Source organism: Dermochelys coriacea, chromosome 5 (assembly GCF_009764565.3).
Source record: "Dermochelys coriacea isolate rDerCor1 chromosome 5, rDerCor1.pri.v4, whole genome shotgun sequence".
Taxonomy (NCBI): domain Eukaryota; kingdom Metazoa; phylum Chordata; order Testudines; family Dermochelyidae; genus Dermochelys; species Dermochelys coriacea.
The window spans coordinates 39,793,735-39,813,240 of record NC_050072.1 but is presented as its reverse complement, the minus strand read 5'-3'; the positions used below and the strand labels follow the sequence as shown (position 1 = coordinate 39,813,240).

The 19,506-nt window shown below is 42.5% G+C and overlaps 1 protein-coding gene across 1 annotated transcript in view; it reads right to left on the bottom strand.

Annotated features, from left to right (window-relative positions):
- Positions 1-17,228, bottom strand: part of ZSWIM6 (zinc finger SWIM-type containing 6) — a 162,561-nt gene extending 145,333 nt beyond the window's left edge. Inside the window, exon 1 of the mRNA XM_038401337.2 lies at positions 16,692-17,228. Coding sequence (XP_038257265.1) covers positions 16,692-17,202 — 511 coding nt within the window. The 5' untranslated portion in view covers positions 17,203-17,228. The remainder of the gene's footprint in view (positions 1-16,691) is intronic.
- Between the last annotated feature and the right edge of the window lie 2,278 nt (positions 17,229-19,506).

Genomic DNA, 19,506 nt, shown 5'->3' with positions numbered 1-19,506 from the left:
CAGGGGAAGAGGAAGCAGTTGCCTGGACTCTTTGCTCTCCTGCAGACATTTGATTCAGCTTCTTTTCACTCCCTAACTCTGGGAATATGTATCCATATTTTATCAAATGAAAGCTTGTAGGGTGTAGGAGTTAGAAAGGAACTCAGGAGTTAATTTTAAATGATTCAAACTGTCTACTAAAGTTGAAGGTAATAGCAACCATGTGTCCAAGGTTTATTTTAAGTTTTGCCAAGAGTGAGGTCTTTACTGTCAAAGACTGTGTGTATGGATGTTTTATCCCATCTGCTATCAAAACACTCTTTAAAAGATCCTCAATGCGAAGTCCTGTAAAGTGGATGGTATGTTATGGTTTGTTTTGTAATCACTTATTAAGCTGAATTCCTGTATCACATTGAAAGAAAAAAAAAAAAACACCTACAGGAACTAAAATGTCTGGGTTTGTGCTAGAACAGAATATCTGAACAGAAATTGTTTCTAATCCCACTAAAGTTATGCCTTGTATCTGTCCAGTACTGCACATTACATAGGCTAAGAGACAAACTGTTGAAGTTCATTTTTTTCCCTTTCCTTCCCTTTCTCCCATTTTACTGCGTCCACATCTCTACCTTCTCTTATTGCCCTTCCCCTTCTTTTCTCCAACTCCTCGTCTGCCCAAATCCAAAACCACCTTCACTTCCTCTTTTGCCTTCTTCTCTCTATCTCAGATAAGATGTGTCTGAGGCCTTGTCTACGCTAAAGGGAAAAGTCGATCTAAGCTACGCAATTTGAGTTACGTGAATAGCATAACTCAAATAGACATCGCTTAGATCTGCTTACCATAGGGTCCACACTATGCGATGACGACGGGAGACTCTCCAGTCAACTCTCCTTATTCTTCTCGATCAGGTGGTGTACAGGAGTTGACAGGAGAGTGATCAGCGGTCAATTTAGTGGGTCTTCACTAGACCCACTAAATTGACCACTGATGCATCAATTGCCACAGCGTCGATCCTCTGGTAAGTGTAGACAAGCCTTCAATATTGGTCATGCCTCAATCCCTACTGGTCCCTCTCCAACCTCAGACCTGATCCCAGCCTCCAGTCTTTTCTCCTCCTTTGACCCTTCCGGAATGCCAATTCATTCCCTATTAAAACAAAAAACCACCACCAACCGGTCATTCATGATTTCTTCCATCCCTCTCTACCTGGCTCTCACAGGGTGCTGTATTTCCCTCCTCTGTCTCTGCAGCCACCCCCTTGTTCAGCAGTCTCCTCCATTCCCCTATCGCTACCCCGAAATCATCCTCCTAACATTATGTTGGAGATACCAGGCTTCTCTAATGATCTTGCCGCTGTCAATCCTCCTTCCTCATTTATTTTTTTTCCTTTGGGGGGAAAACAAAAACAAAACAAAAATCCCACACTATTCCATCCACCACTTCTCTTCATCTTCCTGATCACATCACATACACAGAGTATCCATGGTGCGGGGTGGTTAAAAATCAATGATTTTAAAAAAAAAAAAAAAAAAAAAAAAAAAAAGATTTTTTTCCTCAAAGCATTTTATATAAAAAAAAATGCTATTTAAATTTAAAAAAAAAAAAAAAAACAACTTATCTAAAGATAGTTTTAATTAAGATACATCTCAAAGATATCTCATCAAGGAATAGGGATTATAAATTATAATTCTACTGGATGAGACATGTAATGTTTAAGAAAAGTTTTGTAAATGAGTTCCAATAGTTCATGGATTAGGGACCCAACCTTATAGGGTTCCCCAGGTTTCTGTATAGATTATTTTGGTTAATCTTTCCATCTCCCAATGGGACTCGGTATCTTCTAGACTGAGCACTATCAGAGATGCTTGGTTTTGCAGTTCTCAAACTGTGGATTTGTGTCTCCAGAGGTAACATGCTTGTTAACAGCAAAAATGTTTTTAAATAAATAAATAAATAAATAAATAAATGAGAGAGAGAGAGAGAGAGATGAGAAACAGACCTCAACTCCATTTTCCCTCTGCAAATCTGTGTACACTGAGTCAATCCCTTAGTACCTCTCTCTAAATGTGAAAGTTTCAAAAAGTTCAATGAATAGAAGATGGTTGGGGACAGAATAGATCTGGTCAAGAAGAAGTCTGGAAATAAATGTGAGAAGCGAGGGACATGTGCCTTTTGTTAAAATATTATGTTTGTTGTTGAATACTTAATGGTGTTGTTTTAGTTAAATAAAATAATTTCAATGTTTGTCTGGTGATCTTCTCCTCCTAATACATCATGGCAAGAAAATCCTTCAAATATTAATGATTAACCTGTTGAATTGGAGATAGTTCACCTCCCAATGACTTCATAAATATCTGCTTCACTTACCTTTGGTAAATGAAATAACCAAACAATCATTCATTTTCTGACATAGCTGTAAAACTAATCTGAAAAGTTTTCAAAATAAATCATAGTTTAAAAACAGTGTGTACCTTCTAAAAATGAACCCTACATCTGTCTGAGTTGTGAAGAATATGTACTAAGGTTATACCAACCAACAAGAATGCACTTTTATGTAGAAAACCCTGATTAAATAGAGTTTTCTTTACTAGCGATTTAAATAAATTTGATTTAAATCAAATCCACCCTGCCACAGTCCTCTCCCACTTCAACGCCTAGCTCTCTGTTCCACCATAAAACCCACCGTCCTCCTCAGTTTCTTCAATTTCAATACTAGTGTCCCATCCGATCTCCTGGTGTCCTGCGTCTTTGCCTGACAGTGCTGGTGTTAGCCCATTGGGGGCCCTACGCAGGAATATTTTTGCCCCACTCCACACCACATACTCATAATTAATAGGGGGGCCCTAGAGCTGCTTGAAGCCCTAAGCAATTGCTTAGTCTACTTATGCCTAACTCATACTTCCCCCTTCTGACCACCTCATCTCCACCATTACTCACATCCCTGCCACCTATTTGTTCCATAGCTTTCAGTCCTTTAGTATTCCAGATTCTCTTTCTATGCGCCTCTCCCCCATCTCTGCCCATCCTTAATCCCAGCATGCGTGCACACACATTTATCTGTTTTCTATGCTCTTATTCTCATGCTGCTGAGCAACTCTGGCCAAAGTCCTGAAATCCTACTGACTTTCCCACCTCTCCCCCAAACTTCAACTCATCAAACATGTCTACCATCACTGTCTGGAATGCCTTTCTTCCAGTTCTGTTTTTGACCCCTCGATCTGGCATCCACTCTATACACCACTGAAACTACTCTCACTTAAGTCTCCAACAACTTCTTCCTGGCCAACTTTCAAGACTGTATTCTATCCTTATCCTCCTGGACCTCTCAATGGCTGTTGTCAGTTGACCACTCTACTTCTTGAAATTCTGATCTTCATTGGCTTTTGTGATTCTCCTCCCACTGCCCTAATCACTCTGTCAGCATCTCATTTTGGTTGGCATCCTCATCCCTGACCCCATTTCTTTGGGATTTCCTTAAGGCTCTATTCTTACACTAATCTTCTTCTTGGCTTTAAGTGCTCTTCCCTACAAGCATGGCTTTAACTACAATTTTTATGCTGGTGTCCATTGCTATTGATGAGTGGTCTCCTTTTATCCAACCTAGCATCTCATTTGTGACACCTCTTCATGGATGTCACTCTTAGACCAAGGTCAAAACTAAACTCTTGGTCTCTTCTCTCTCACTTTACCACTGGATACCCCCTGCCATTCTCTCAATCACTGGGCCCCATCAGCTGGGTATCATATTTGACTCTGCCCTTTTACTGGATCCACATTCAAGCCATTTTTAAGTCTATGCTTTTTCTTACACAAGATACAGCCTCCTTTTTGTCCATGCATCCTGAATTCTTGTCCAAGCTCTAATTTCACATCCTGAATACATCAGCCTCCAGTTTTCTGTTCTTCACTACTGCCACCTTGCTTCCTCCAAGTCTGTTCTGACTGCTGCTGGCCGGATAGTCTTGGTTTGTCACTCTGATCACATCAACCTCCTCTGCAGGTCCCTCGCCCTTCACCTCTGCATCCAGTACAAGCTTTGTCTTCACCTTTAAGCTCCATCATAACTTAGCATGATGCAATACCTCCCTGATGCAATACGCTTTAAGAGATCAATTCCTACCTTCGGTCCAGCTTTCACTGTTGAGTCAATTTCTCCCTTAAACAGCTCCATGCTTTCTCCCATGCTGCCTCTTATGCATGCAGAAAACTCTGAAAAAAATCCAAACAGCCACTTTTGTCCTTCTTAAGAGTCCTCTGTCATAATGCCCAAGAAGAGCTGCCCTGCTGATTGTGGCTGACCAGGTGATAAGCTGTAACTTTTCCTACCCCTCAGCTCTACCTACAACCAAAAACAGCACTTGAAACTAGTAAAGCTGTGCCAACCCTTCCCGTATTCCTTTACATATGCTAGATCCCCCCCATCCCTATCAATTTGTGTCTATAAAGTTCTTCAAGGATGAGATTTCTCCACATTTGTGCTGGGCGCTGTACAACAGCTCCCTCCACCATAATATTTACTACTAAAACCCAACAAGAATAAGTGGAACAAAGAGGGTGGGAAACAGCATTTTCATCCGTTTTCTCTTTACAGGTTAAGTTCAAAATATTTTAACCCATTCACCCAACCTGCTGAGAAGGAAGATTAACACAGAGCTGAATGTTTTAGAGACCCATATAGTATAAAAATGTCCATTTCACTACAAAAAGCTCTGTGTCAGACACGAGAACAAAAATGGAGCTGATGGTTTTGTTTTACAACTTTAACTGAGGAGTCCCTACTGTAACTCAGTACCAGTCTTGGTTTTGCTTCTGATAAGCTGGAAGTATATTTGACTATAAAAATCATAGTGAAGTTAAACTAAAAATTAGTATGTTTTGAAGGCCAGGCTTCAATAGGCTTATTCAATCCAATTGTGGTTTTACAAATAAAAAAGAAAGAGTAAACACATGTTACTTTATGTTTATATTCTAAAATGGCTTTTATAGAGTTAACTATTATGCAGTTTACAGCCTTCGTGGTGTTAAGAAACCTGTTTTGTAACAATGAATCTAACCCACTAGCTTCTTTGTGGTCCCTTTTTCATTTGGCCATCAATTGTAGATCAACTCTTTCACTCACTCAATCTTCTCCTCGCTAAATACAGTTCCTTCTGTGATCTTTCAAATTAATGAGTTCCCCCTCTCTGACTCCCTTACCACAGACATCACCACTCACCCCACACTTTATAAATAAGTAGTTATGAAAGGTTCAAACACTTCACTACCTTTCTCTCCAACTTCCATCCTAATAATGAACCAACCTTCGTTCATTCCTAAATCCTTCCATTCCTACCCCCACGCCCATAAAACAATACTCCTGCCAAGACAGGTAGCAAATACTGCAAAGTAACAATTCTACCTGACCCCCAGTTTCAGTGATCAAAATAGCTTTTTGTATACAGAATTTTTAAATAGCACTAACCAAATTACCTCTGTTTGCCTTACATGACCAGACTAACCAAGCCATCTTAAGGCTTGCTTCCCATTTCCAGTCACTGACCTCCATTTCTGTCTAAGTGGCACATTCAGCTAAAGTAGCCTCAACTGAACACACAGAGTTTAATACTGATCAGTATAGTATCATGGGACATATGATGCCCTGCCATACACAAAGCTAAATTGTACATTTTATATTTCCCATATCCCTCTGTACCAACAAGCACAGGAGTGAAAGTGATGCTTAAAGTTTCTATGTAGCATAGCTACACCAAGTCCAGACACTGATCCAAAACATAATGGACTTCCTACTCTATCCCCAAGACGCTAATTATAGTCTGTCGGTGAGGTTTCAGTTTACAAGCCAAATCAATGAAAGAAATGAAACTAATTTTTGCAACTACAACATAGCCATCTGGCTCACTAGTTATTGGTCAAAACACTATCAGCTTTTATTCTAAAATATTAAGATGCAAATTTTATTTCATTAAGTAGTGCATTACACAAAATATTGTGCATCTCCAAGTTGCCTTAATGCTGAATTTGTCTGAACAGTGGATTCAGCAGAATGTGTCTTAAGTATGGAGATCAGCTATGTTTAAATTTAGCTTTTCTTTCTAGTAATCTATGCCAATTTTGTTAAAAACATTAATTTATGTTTTAACTAACCCACTCTCTCACCCTCCCAGATTGATGCATTATGTCCCTTAGATATGCAAAAAGAGATAAGTACTATATTTCAACTACTACTTTATAAGTAATCAACAGCTTACTGTAATACTTGTAATAAATGTTCAACAATCATCTTTTCTAAAAAAAATTCCAGGAAGAATATTTGTAGAAACATGTCAAATAAAGATCGGTTCTCTAATGAATTGTTAACATGTCATTTCTTCCACGATCACTTCTGTCCAAACTGCAAGTTAAATGACAAAGGTATCGGAAGTCATAAAATTGCAAAATAAGCTAAAAACACACCATTTACGCTAGTATGAGGTATAAATGCAATATAAGCCAAGTTACTTATTGCTGAATATGGATTGATGCTGTATGAATTGTAGACTGGTCAAACTATCAGGCCTAAATCTAGAGATTAACTAAATACTAATAAAACTCACAGCTGCTACTGACAAGGATAAGCTATGAGCTGCTTTTATTTGCTGAACACAGCAGTAGCATGAACTATGCCCAGAGTACATGACCAATCATTTATAGGTAGGTGAAAAACATAGTTACTTCAAGAGAAATAAGAAAAACGTTAATTTAACAGTTTCAAACACTACCAGGAACCAAATACCCAAGTTCTAACTTTGACACCCAGAGTAAATATTTAAAAATATGAAAGACACAACCAACACCAACTGCTCTGAATACAAGTTTTAAATACAAATATCAAAATAGTTAAAACATATGTAAGCCAATTCATTCTGATCCATAGTGGATTATAATCCTATTATTTTTCAGGTTTTATAAAACAATTTTGCCAGTTATTTAAATGCTTATATGTTCTCCATTTCATGAGTCAATATAAATTAGACATTGTAGTCAGCTGTATATGCAGTATTCAATTTGTGCACTGTATTTGCATAACTACTGGTGCTGTCAGTAACCACCTAGCAGTTCAACTTGGCATATGTAGGAGTTTCTTGTTTCTTAGAATTTACAAAGGTATGCAAGATTTTATTTTTCCAGTCACCAAAGTGATCATTTGAATGTAATTAACTATTGGCCACCACCACTACCAACAAAAAGGAAGCAGACACAATAAAGATACATTAATACCTACTTCTGTGATATTTCATTCTATATGCCATTTTCCCCCGCCAACATATTTTCATACAATTCCTGAACATATTAGAGGTCTGACACCAATTAACAATGAAAGATGACTTATGTAAATAGGCAATTTATTGTTAAATAAAGCAGGACAAGAGGTAAATCACCTGAATTTTTAGCACATTAATTCAGTAAATGAGCTTCTGATTTATCTGATCAGCTTGCTCTAATAGTACGAATTTAAACTTACTGACAGGTTCTACTGTATCCTTCCAATTAATGTCAGACCCTCTCAGCCATTGCCCATGCATTTCTAATACAAAAATTTCCAGCTATTTCAAAGACTGTCAAGTGCACTGACTTGCAACAAGAAATAGAGAACCTTAGTAAATAAAAAAAAACAAACAAACAAACAAAAAACCTCTTTTTAAAAGTGTAATGGTGCACTTCACAATTATTTCCTGAAAATCTATTTTAAATGCAGTTAAATGTGACTCTTCTCTGCCACAGTATGTGCTTCAGACTTTGTTCTCAAATTTCCAAAAAAAAGGTACGTTTTTAAGTTAGTGTATAGAAAGCCTACATTAAGGGAGACGAAACTTAATTGAATTGGAAAGTTAAAAGGCATGCAAAAGGCTTTTCTATCAGTTCAAACAATTAAAGCAATTCTCTACACTTTAGTTACTATTAGCAGCTACATTCATCTGGCGTGTTCATACAATTTGTGAAATTAAATAAAAGAGTAACATTATTTAAAGTCGGTGAATACTATTACAAATCTTCCAGACACTGGGACTTTAACAATTCAACCAATAAAACCAAAGCCTATACGAGTATGGCTACATAATCTCAAAAAAGATGTGATGATGCATCATGAGGACATCATGTAAATCATGATAATTGGCATATTGCTAGAAGGAGGATGCAAGCCTGAATTATACAGCACCAGCAGACATCTGCAGTGATCCAGGTCAATGACTGTTATGAAGCCATGTCAAGCAATAGATACATATCCAATAAAGAGAAAAACATTTAAATGCATGGATAATATTAGACAACAAACCAAGAGGAAAAACAAGGTTCACAGAGAGACTTCCCTGAACAATGAGAGCCGTTATTGCACAGTACTCAAGTATTTGCATGCTGTCAGGCTGACTGCATTCCAGGCAATCAGAATTCACATTTAATCTGTACCCTTTGTTATGTAGGGAAGATTTTTGAAATTTACAAGTTCCTTACAGAGACAGCATATTCATAATCTGAAGACTTGAATTCATTATTATCTACTGCCAATTCTTCAGGTAGTCAAACTTGTCCCCCAAGCATATCTTCTAAAATAAAAAGTTTTAATACCAGCTACTTCTCCAATTTATCATAAATTTTCAGCAGTATTTTGAGACACAGTTTTAACAATTAAGAATTGTTGTTGCATAACAACTGGATCAGTTAGGTAGATTACATTTCAACACTAACCCACTATGTAGAACCATTTAGTAAAATGGATTATCCTTCACACCTGTAGCCAGTTTCACTGCTATATTTGATTATCTGTTTAGGATGGGTTTTTTTGGCACTGTACAATGAAAAACCTCTATACATATTTCACTTTATCAGGTTATATACATGGAAAAAACAGGCAACAACAAATAAAAAGTTACTGAATTTCAAGGAAATTCGTTTATCTAGTCCTCGGACTTTTCAATAGCCTCTTAATTTCTGCCTGCCCCAGAAAAAAACCACATGTTTAGCTTTTAATTGCTCATTTCTGAAAGTCAGACTGCAGAGAAAAAAAAATATGAATCAGCTGCTGACATGACAGCTGGCTATAGTTCAAGAATTGCTACATACCAAAACATCTGATCATATGCAGAGCTGGTATCATTTTCTTAAACAGAATTTGAAAGAGACGGCAAGTTTTTAAAGTGAAAATTGTTTTCTTAGAAAAAACTCAAGCTTGGGAACATTTTACCATCAATGCAAGTGTCAGCTTCTGCTTATCAAATCTCAGAGTACAAAGTCTGTTTTCAGGGCAATGATTCTTCAATATCAGGAGTGCCAGGGAGGAAGTAGAAAAGAATAATTAAAAGTAAACCTTTGAATGCTAAGCTATAATAAATGTTAAATATTTTCATCAGGTCAATCCAAATAAAGTACATTTCTATAAAACTGATCTATGCATTTTTAAATTATGTTCAATGGAAATATGTTACGCACAAATTGTAATTGAGTAAGGTGTTTTTGTTTAAAAGAAAGTATTAGACCTTTGTCTTTAATAGGACGGTGTCACTACTTTTTGACCCACACACTACCATTAATATTCACATTATAAATTAACAGTAAACTTTATTTCAGGGCAAAGTTTCTGCACTTCAAAAAAATGACTTGAAAAATAATTGGTTTTAGACAGTCTTTCCAATAGTTGACCTACCAAAAGAAAAAAGATCTAGTTTTCCACATTTAATATTCCACTGTTGCAAAGTGTTACACACCAATGCTTTCACAAGAAACAATTCAAGGTTAACAGTACATGTTAAACTGTGTACACAGAGAGAAGCTGTTTTCTCTCTTTGTTCCCTAATCAAGGACTTGCATTCCAAATCTAACAAGGAAACTGGAATACATTCAGATTTTTCTCCCCTTGAGGCAAGAGATATCTTTAAAAATTAGTTAATTGGTTTGTGGTTTTGTACACAAAAATATTGGCCACTACTACTTAACTTGGGTTAGAACCCAAGTCACCGAAGGTATTTTCAATTTAAATTTTCACAGTTGCAAGAAATTAGGGCAATGAGAGTTAATGAATGATCGTAGATGCTGAGATTAAATAAGTTAAAGCTTCATAAAAACTGTTAAAACAAACTGACATCACATGTCAACATATACAAGGTAAATATCTTGAAATCAACAAATTATACCTGTTTTTACTATTTGTTTGCTAGCCCATTTGTAACAAGCCTAATTCAAAAACCTAAATCACTCAATTTTTACTCCTATAGGTTCTCAAGGAGCATTTTTCCTTATTTGCCTAAATATTTTTTCACCCATTTGAATGTGTACAGTGAAATTGATGTTAACTGACATTTACTGATAAAAATCTAATCTTCCAAACTTAATTGTAGTCTTAGCTCTAAAACAAAAACCAAAAAAAAACAAACAAATAAAACCCCACAGTACTGCATTAAACAAGTTATAGATTACCTCCTTTAATTCATACATTCCTAACCAAAATTCCATCATCGGTCTGATTGCTAGAGAAACCTTGCTTGTATCTGCTGGCATGTCAGCAGAGAAACACTTCCCATTTAAAGACAGCAGCAGATAGTTTAACATGTTCTTCCCTTCCCCTTTTTCCCTGGCCACAAAGAAAGTCACTATATATACACACCAGGACAATGCTAGAACTTTATCAAAAAAAAGAGTTAGTGAAACATAAGCATTTTGTTCCATACTAAGGACAGTCTTACTTGAGTTAATTCATTTACAGTTACTTAAGTTTAAGAGACTTTTAGATAAACTAAAGGAACTACAGATTTAAAAAAAAAAAAAAAAAACCACTAAATATTATTGCTTCAGCCAACTTTGTTTAAATGAAGAGCCTCATGTCTGCAGAGGGATGCATTTCAATTCATAGCACAAAGTTTGTTTGGCAACTTTATTAAAAATATATTCAATTTGGCCTCTATCAATTAAAAAGATGTTCAAACACAATACAGTTGAAATTTAAACAATTAAAAGTTTCAAACAAAAGCAATGACATTTGCCTAACTGGTTCTATAATTTAATTGGCTCTATATCCATGGGGAACAAAAAATTAATAATGGTATTTTCAATCTAGCAGACAAAGGTATAACAAGATGCAATAGGTGGAAGCTAAAGCTAAACAATTTTAGACTGGAAATAAAATACACAACCTTTTAAACAATGAGGATAATCAATCCTTGGAACAACTTACCACAGTGTGTTGTGGATTCTCCATCACTGGCAATTTTTAAATCAAGACTAGATTTTTTTTTTTTTTTTTTTTTTTTAAAGATATGCTGTAGTTCAAATAGGAATAAATTCAGAGAAATCCTGTAGCTGGTGTTATACAGGAGGTTGAACTAGATAGCCAAAGAAGTCCCTTCTGGCCTTAGAATCTATGAATTTTAAATTGTTTTTGAAAAGTTGTCCAAAAGTAGAAAATTGACAAAGATACTGATCCATTAGATCCATAAAAGCATCTGAAAGTTGTTGGCTACAATTATATTTAACCAGAAATCTACAGAAAAAAAAAAAGTGACTCATGTTGTCTCATGAAGCATTCCATTCCAGGTGAAAAAATTGTGACTCGTGCTTTTGAGAGCAGTTACTAAACTTGGGCTCAGGTTTGTAGTTTTTTAAATTAAGCTTTAGCAATAAAATAAATGACCATAGAAACATAGAATAGAATATCAGGATTGGAAGGGACCTCAGGAGGTCATCTAGTCCAACCCCCTGCTCATAGCAGGGCCAAGCCTCAATTTTTGCCCCAGATCCTTAAATGGCCTCCTCAAGGATTGAACTCACAACCCTGGGTTTAGAAAGCTAATGCTCAAATCACTGAGCTATCCTTCCTCCCCAAATCTGAGTCAGAAGAAAAATGTTTCTTCTCTGTAAGAGAAAAACAAAAAAGCAGACCTTTTAAAGTTAATTTAAGAACCCAACTAAATAAAAATATACAGAGCCCCAAAGGTTATTTTACATTGAAGAAAACCAAAGTAAAGTTTATCTGGAGATAATGAGTTACATTTCTCCAACTGCATCTCACTATGTTTCACGGTCTAAAACCCAAGGTTATGCAGTGAAGAGACACTGCTTGAAGTAACCCTATTCAAAAGAGAAATAAGCTGGTTTGCTGTTTTACAATATCAACATTAAACAAATCTTAGAAATGTGATAAGCATTAATCACTTAATCCTTCACATTTTTTCTTCTCCAGGAAGTTCTTCCCTTCACCTCATCCCCCTGCCATTCATATCTAAAGGTATTACTTCTGTTATTATGTCACCAAGTATTGCTGTGGAAATTATTGTAACATCTTAAACAGAGACCAGCGTGAGCAAGCAATGGTCTATACAGTGCAGACATACAATTGACTTTAGATTCAACAAATTTAGAAATCAAATTTACATTTCACCATTTATAGTTCCCCCTCACTTCTGGCATGTCTTTCAGATTGGCCAAGTGAAAACTTATTTTCTAGGCAATCAGTCAATCTGCCTTCCAAATTTTAATATACCCTGAAAAATGTGTAATGTTTGGATTGCAAACACTGCTGAACAATATTTAGTGATTTAAAATGGTTTAAAGTTAAAATGTTTCATTTCTCTTAGGTTTTGTTTTTAAGCCACCTCCTCTCCCCCAAGCTCTTATCGATGTTTTCTCAGACTCTCTCCCACAGTCTTCACCCAAGTATGATTTCTAAACTGACAGCCTCCCCCCGCCCAAGAAAATCCCTTTGAAACAAATTATGCTTATAAATTAAATGAATTACATTGGAATAAATTAAGCTAGCTTTTAAATACACTAATAGACACTCAAGATTTCAGTTTGAAAAAAATTCTTAGAGTTTACAAAATATGTAATTTTGTGCAAAATAGTCCTTTACAATACAGATGTGAGACAAGGAGCTGCAAAAGTAGAGATTTTTCATAAAAAGACACCTAATGAGAAATAGTTTTAATAGACTGAATGCTTCTAATATATATATTAGAATATATATATTAGAAGCATTCAGTCTATTAAAACTATTTCTCATTAGGTGTCTCATATAGAGACAGAGCACGCGCATGCGCGTGCACACACACACACAAGCGCTTGGAAACAAGTTGCCATAGTAATAAGTTTCCTTCAGCTTAATGTTCCTACAGTGTATTGACTAAAAATGTAAAATTCAGAAGCAAATATTTTCATTTAACTAGCACTGAAGTTAAATTTATGTAGCTTGCTTAACAAATCTTCAACCTGTTTGTATTAATACTAGTGCTGAAAGTACGACAATTAGATCTGATATGCAATAAAATGTGGTTTGTCCAATAATTGTGCTTTCAGAAAGCACAACTGTAAAGATGTACAAATATTTCTATTACTCATACTGCACAGAACGTACATTCACAGTTATACCATCACTAAAGCCGCACTTATATAAGCTCAGTATTAGGATACATATTCTGCTACATTACATGAAGCCAACTCCATTCTCCAGCCCATACAACTCATGGCAGTGGAGTTGCTTGTGTTCTTACAGCTTTTTGCTCTGGCAGGAACGTTTCAAATACAAAACCCTTACCAGCTCTGACACAATGTTCCCAAATTACACAAGTATTTGGAGAATACTCTGCCATCTATAAGTTATACTACTATGACCTCCAAAACAAGAACTCCACCCCAGTCAGAATAATTGACGTTGTGTTTTAAAGTACTGGTTTTGATACACTGCTACTTTTGAATAGGTTCCCCAAAAGAGTTATATTTTCAACAGTTTGTATAGCATTTGTTTGAAGTGTGGTTAAGGGTTCCAGGACCATCATTCAAACGTTAAATTGTATTTATGTATATTTTCTTTCTTCACGTTGACCCTTGCCAACATTGCTAAATGCCCCTCCCCTTTTGAGGCTATACAAAAAGTTACTTTTTTCCCCCTTTCACAACTACTCACTGAGGCCTCTTCTACTGCTGAAAGCAAGCAAAGCAAAGCCCACGCTGGGTGTCTGTCTCCTAGAGAAGATTGCATCTTTTATTTATCGCCCCTTGGCTTTATTTTCACAGTGAATTCCTGGCTTAAATGTAATCAGCCAAGAAACCCTCCCTATGTGCACTCCTGTCATTCCTCATTGCCTGCAAGCGGAATCAAGCACAGGCAAGAGAAAAAAAAAATAATTCTCAGCATTGCCATCCAAAGCAAAATGAAACTGAATTCTGGTTTTGCCACAAGTGCGGAACCACAGATGTCCCTCAGTCCTCTGGAAAGAAACAGAAAGCCAAAAGAAAGAAGAAACTTAATTAGATTTTTTAAAAAGTGTCTCAATGCTGAACCCCCCTCTAGGCAGAAGGGAAGGGCACCGAGCATAGAGAAAAAGCAACAGAGTCTGCCTTTGGAAAATACATGACCAGGCAGACATCACATTTGTAGATTGTATTCTAATTCAAATGAACCACAGACAGGATTAAAACAACTGAGTTCTCTCCAAGGATGGCAATGAGGCAAAATTACGTGAGAACCAAAATTATGCAACAGATCTTAAAAATCTGTCGGGCCTTTGGGCCCAGAAACTCCACACCCTCAAATCTTTAAAAGCAAGGCATAAATAAAAAGGAAAAACTGATCCGTTTTTGTTTTAAGTGATTTGGAAGGAAGGGGAGAGAAGAGAGAGTTGAGAACTATCCTGCTGTTGGTTTCAGTCCATTTAAAAATGTCATCACATCCATGCTCAAAAACTGATAGCTTGACAGGGAAGAGAAAAGCTCAGGCTTAAACTACATATTAGGGAAGATTATGCAAGTCTGTTTGAGGGAAAATGGAATCGTGCGGCTTTAAGTCATCAGTCCCTCTTTCCCTTTGTCAAATCTTCACTATTTTTCAGGCAGTGAAAAGAAATAAAGAGCCTCTTTTGTTTGGCTTCCCCTTTTCGGAGGCTGGCAGAAAACTGAAAAGGACACAAATAAACATGAAAATGAGAACAAAGTGCCAGGTCTTCCTCCTCCTTCTCCACCACAGGGAATTGCCTCACGGCGATTCGAGATGTGCAACTGGCAAACACAGCTAAACACAACAAAACGAGAGCTCCAGCTCCAGCACAAGAGAACCTCACCCTGCACTGAAGTTTTATTAGGGAAATTATAACCCATCTGCCCGTTCTGTCACAGGGCAGCGGGGCCTGGATTGCTAGGTCTGTAAAGCCTCCCCCACCACCATCACAAACCAGGGGGTGGTTCATCCTCTCCCCATCAGAGCAAGCCAGGCAGCACAGGAGAGATGGGAAATCTACAGCCTTCCCTTGTCGTGTCCAAGACCCACAGGAAAATGTGAGCCTGCCATGTAGCTGCTCCAGCACTCTTATTGATGGGACTAACCCCTCCCCACAACACAGAGCTCCTCTTCCTCCTCCCTTCAGGGGGAGGAGGGGACCCCCCCCCAGCCTTTTAAACTAACTAGGAAGGGAGGAGTTAAATAGAGAGAGATCTATCTCCTGGAGAGGGTGAAGAGCAGCAGCAGGCGGCAGCAGCGGGGATGGGTGTGTGTGTTGGGGGGGGTGAGTATTGTTCCCGGAGAAGCAAGAACAGCACTTCCCCCTTTTTGCTGTTGTCATGAAGGGAGGAACAGCTACATCCCGAAGCAACTGGCAGCACCCCATGTACCGCCGCCTCCATACACAGCAGCTCCCCCTCCTCCCAGCCATCGCTCAGTTCCGCCCCCCCCCCCCCCCCCCCCGTCCTGGCAGCCCGAGTTGGATCCGCTATCTGGCGGCTTTGCTCTCCAGCCACCCCCCATCCCGCAAAGCCAACCGTGGGGCGATTCAAAGGCAGCCCCAGGCTTAGGCTGCAATGTCTGCCGCAGCTCCCAACCCGCCCGAGCGTCGCTGCCGCTGATCCCCTACAAGTGCCTTTGTTCAGCGACCCGAATCTCTCCGCGCAAATTCGCTCCTGGCGTTTGTAGGTAACAGATCCCTGCCCCTCCCTCCCCCCACGGGGGCTTCTCGTGCTGATTCATTTCCTCGCCCTGCCCGGTCTGCGGGGCAGAGGCGGCGGCGGCGGGTTTGGCATCTCCTCTATTGTGGCCCAGGGTATGACGATGACCCGGATTAGTGGGGGTGGGAGGGGACACAGTGAGGTGGGACTGCACGGCCGGGATTACGGGGGGGAGTGGGGACTGGCGGGGGGAGGAGTGTGAAGCGAGTTAAAGGGACGGGACGGGAAGCGTTTGATTAGCCGGGGGTGGAGAGTAAACAGGCGCGATGTAGGGTGGGGTGGGGTGGGGTGGGGGGGGAGAGGGCAGATTGAAGGGCAGTTGGTAGGCGGACAGAAGCAGCGTGTAACCTGGCCTTGGATGCCATATAATCTGGCTGCGAGGGGGAGGGGACGAAGAGAGGAAATTACAAGGCCTGGATCGCTGGCTGGAAGCGAAGCGGGGGTAGGGAGGGGGTCGCTGGGGGCACGGAGGGAGCGGAGAGCGGCAGGGCCCGTGCTACGGGGTAGGGTAGCGCTGGGGGGGGGGGGCGGAGGCGGCAGCTGCCGAGGTGAGGGGAGAGGAGAGCAGAGGTGAAGGGCTGGCCGCGGGGTCAGGGAGCTGGGCGAGGGGAGGAGCGGCGCTGTGGCCTGGGCAGGGATTCCAGGTGGGTGACAGGCTGGCGAGGAGCCCGGAGAGCCCCCCGGGCCGGATTCCAGCGGTGCGGGAGAGGGGCCGCAGGGCTCCGGATGCCGGCCCGGCTCCCGGTGAGTGACTCACCGACTTGCAGGACGTTATCGACGCAGCCGCCGTCGAGCAAAGCGATGCCCCTACGGAAGGGCAGGCGGTTCTCGTCGGCGGCGGCGTCCGCGGCCCCGCCGGGCGCAGTGCTGGCAGCGGCCCCCCCGGGGGCGGCGGGGTCCTCGGCGCCGGTGTTGAAGGAGGAGTACATGCAGATCTCCCTCTCGCTGCGGGGGAAAGACCAGTACACGATCCTGCGCTGCACCGGCTCCGGAATCCGCTCGAACCGCTCCTCCACCCGCTGGAAGGGCCACTTCTCCGCCACCTTGCGAGCCGCGATGTCCAGCAGGGACTCGGGGCTCTGAGTCTTGCCGAGGGGCAGCAGCCCCAGGGCGGCAGCGGCGGCGGCCGCGGAGGAGGGTCCGGCACAGAGCGCCCCGCTGCCGGGTCCGCCGCCGCCCGCCCGCTGGCCCGGCCTGCACCCCGAGCCGTAGCCAGGTCTGCAGCAGAGGCGCTTAGCGGGGGGAGGGAGCTGACCGCGCTCCGCCATGATCGCGCCGCTTCTAAGCAGACAGCGGAAGTGGCTGTACCCTATAAACGGCACCAGGAAGAGAGCGACCGACAGCCGGAATGGCAGCCCCGCCCATCGCCGCCATGTATGGGCAAGGGGGAGGGGCCTGCTGCCTTACCCAAGGCAGGGGCGGGGCTATGCAAATCAGCGCCTACAAACATAAATAGAACGGGCCCGGCCTGGGTACTAGTCTAGCGAGCAGTGGGGGTGGGGACCGCAGCCGGGCGGGGTTTGTTGTTCCGAAAGTGGGCGGGGCCTCCTTTGGAGATGTCATATACTCGCAAGCCTGGGCACGCCCTTCGGGGGTGCGCGTGGTGGGAAAAGGGGGTGGGGCAGGCGCCACCGCCTTGGTGACACTGTCTAGGGAATGGAATGTGGAGGCGGGACCGTGGCCGTGGCGGCCTCAACCCGGTCACCGCCGCTGGGGAAGCCGAAGGGAGCGGGAAGGACGGAGGAGGAGTGGCACTAAGCGCAGCAGAGAAATACGGTAACGACAACGAAGCTGTAGCTGGGCTTCCCTGCGCGTACCCCAGCCCGCGGCATAGCTCCTGCTCGCCTGCCCAGTGCGGGGCAGCCAGCTCCGCCCGCCGGCAGCAGAGCAAGGGCAGCCTCAGTGCTGGTAAGTGCTGGGGTCCCGGCTCCCGCAGCGCGTGCGGACCCGCCAGCCGGAGGCACCGGGGCTGGACGCCGCGTGCCGCATGGGCGGCGGAGGCGCTAGGGGAGCAGGAGCGCGGAGCTAGTGCCCGGGCACAGGGGCGTCCCGCGCTGGGTCCGCCTGGCCAGTCCGGCGCGGGTTTGTGCTGCCTGGAAGCAGCGCGTCTCTGCCCGGCAGCCGCGCTCGGGTCGGTGGTGGGGCAGCGAGCGCTGCCCTACAGACGCCACGTCCGAGTTGCGGCTGGGCAGAGCCAGGGCGGGCTGAGGGGCGCTGTTCCCGGCGGGCGGGCGCGCTCCGCGGCCGGGCTGTGCCGTGCCTTCAGGTGGCGCCCGCCGCGTGACTCTTCCTGCCCGCCGGTTACTCTGCGCACCGGATGGGACTCGATGTGGAGTCACGGGGAGGGGGAGGGAAATCGAATTGGAACCAAAGCCAGGGTCGCGCCAGGCGCAGGCTGCTCCGTTCGCCCGGAGGCTGAACAATCCCGCTTGGACGCGGTGGAGGGTGGCCGCTGGCTGTGCTCCCCGCAGCGCCGGCGCATGAAGCCGCAGCACGGGTGCTAATTACGCGCTGCGCAGCAAATCCCAGCCTGGGGCAGAGTCCTGGGCGGAATTACCTTGCTTGAGAGCGGCGCTGTGCTTTGCCCCCGATTCCTCGCCGCCGCTCGCGTTCTTACTAATGTAGAAAGCACTGGGCTGACCCGTGTGCTGTGACACGTGGTGAGTGCGCCCCGTGAGCGCCTTGTCTCCCCTCCCCCTTTCTAGCCTGCAGGGCCGCTTTCAATACGGGCTCTGCGTGGTGGCCAGGGTGTGAAACTTCCGAGGCTAGCTTATGGTAAAGCTTTAAAAGCCACACGCACAAGCGGGACCCGAACGTGCTGGGCTGGTTGTAAAACCAAGTCTTAGGCCTGATCCCAGGTTTCCCATTTATTAGGAAAATCGTGGCAACATGCTGCTTGTGGGTCAGTTCCTTCGGTGTTCCTCAGTCTTGAGGGCCAAAGCACAGAGGCAGCACACGTACAGGAAGGGGAGGGGAAACTCTCTAAATCAAAGAAAAAAAACTTTTGAAAACAAGCCTAATTTTTGAAAAGGCCTGTCTTGTGCCTTGTAAGATCTTACCTGACCTTCCTCCCTTCTCTTTGGGGGAGAGAGGTCATAAGGCTACTCCTATCTGCCTAATATTTGTCCCTTCTGTCACTTATTAGTGTTACTGTTGTGTGAGTATCAGAGTAGCAGCTGTGTTAGTCTGTATGCACAAAAAGAAAAGGAGTACTTGTAGCACCTTAGAGACTAACAAATTGTATAAATGCATAAACTAAACCTAGAAGAGACGAGAATGAAAAAGCCTCTTCCACCCCCCCCCCCCAGCAAAATTTGTTACCTACAGAATATTCTCCTTAAAACCACTAATAAGGACAGGTTTTAGAGTAGCAGCCATGTTAATAGGTATTCGCAAAAAGAAAAGGAGTACTTGTGGCATCTGCTTACTAATAAGGACAGGAAATGAATATTGCAAATACAAACATAAGTGACCTACCTCCAATCAGTCACTCCTAAAATATCTGTTCCCCATGCTGTTGCATATTAAAGCAATTCTCACTTGTAGGTTGGCTTTTGTGTGGGGGTGGGCAG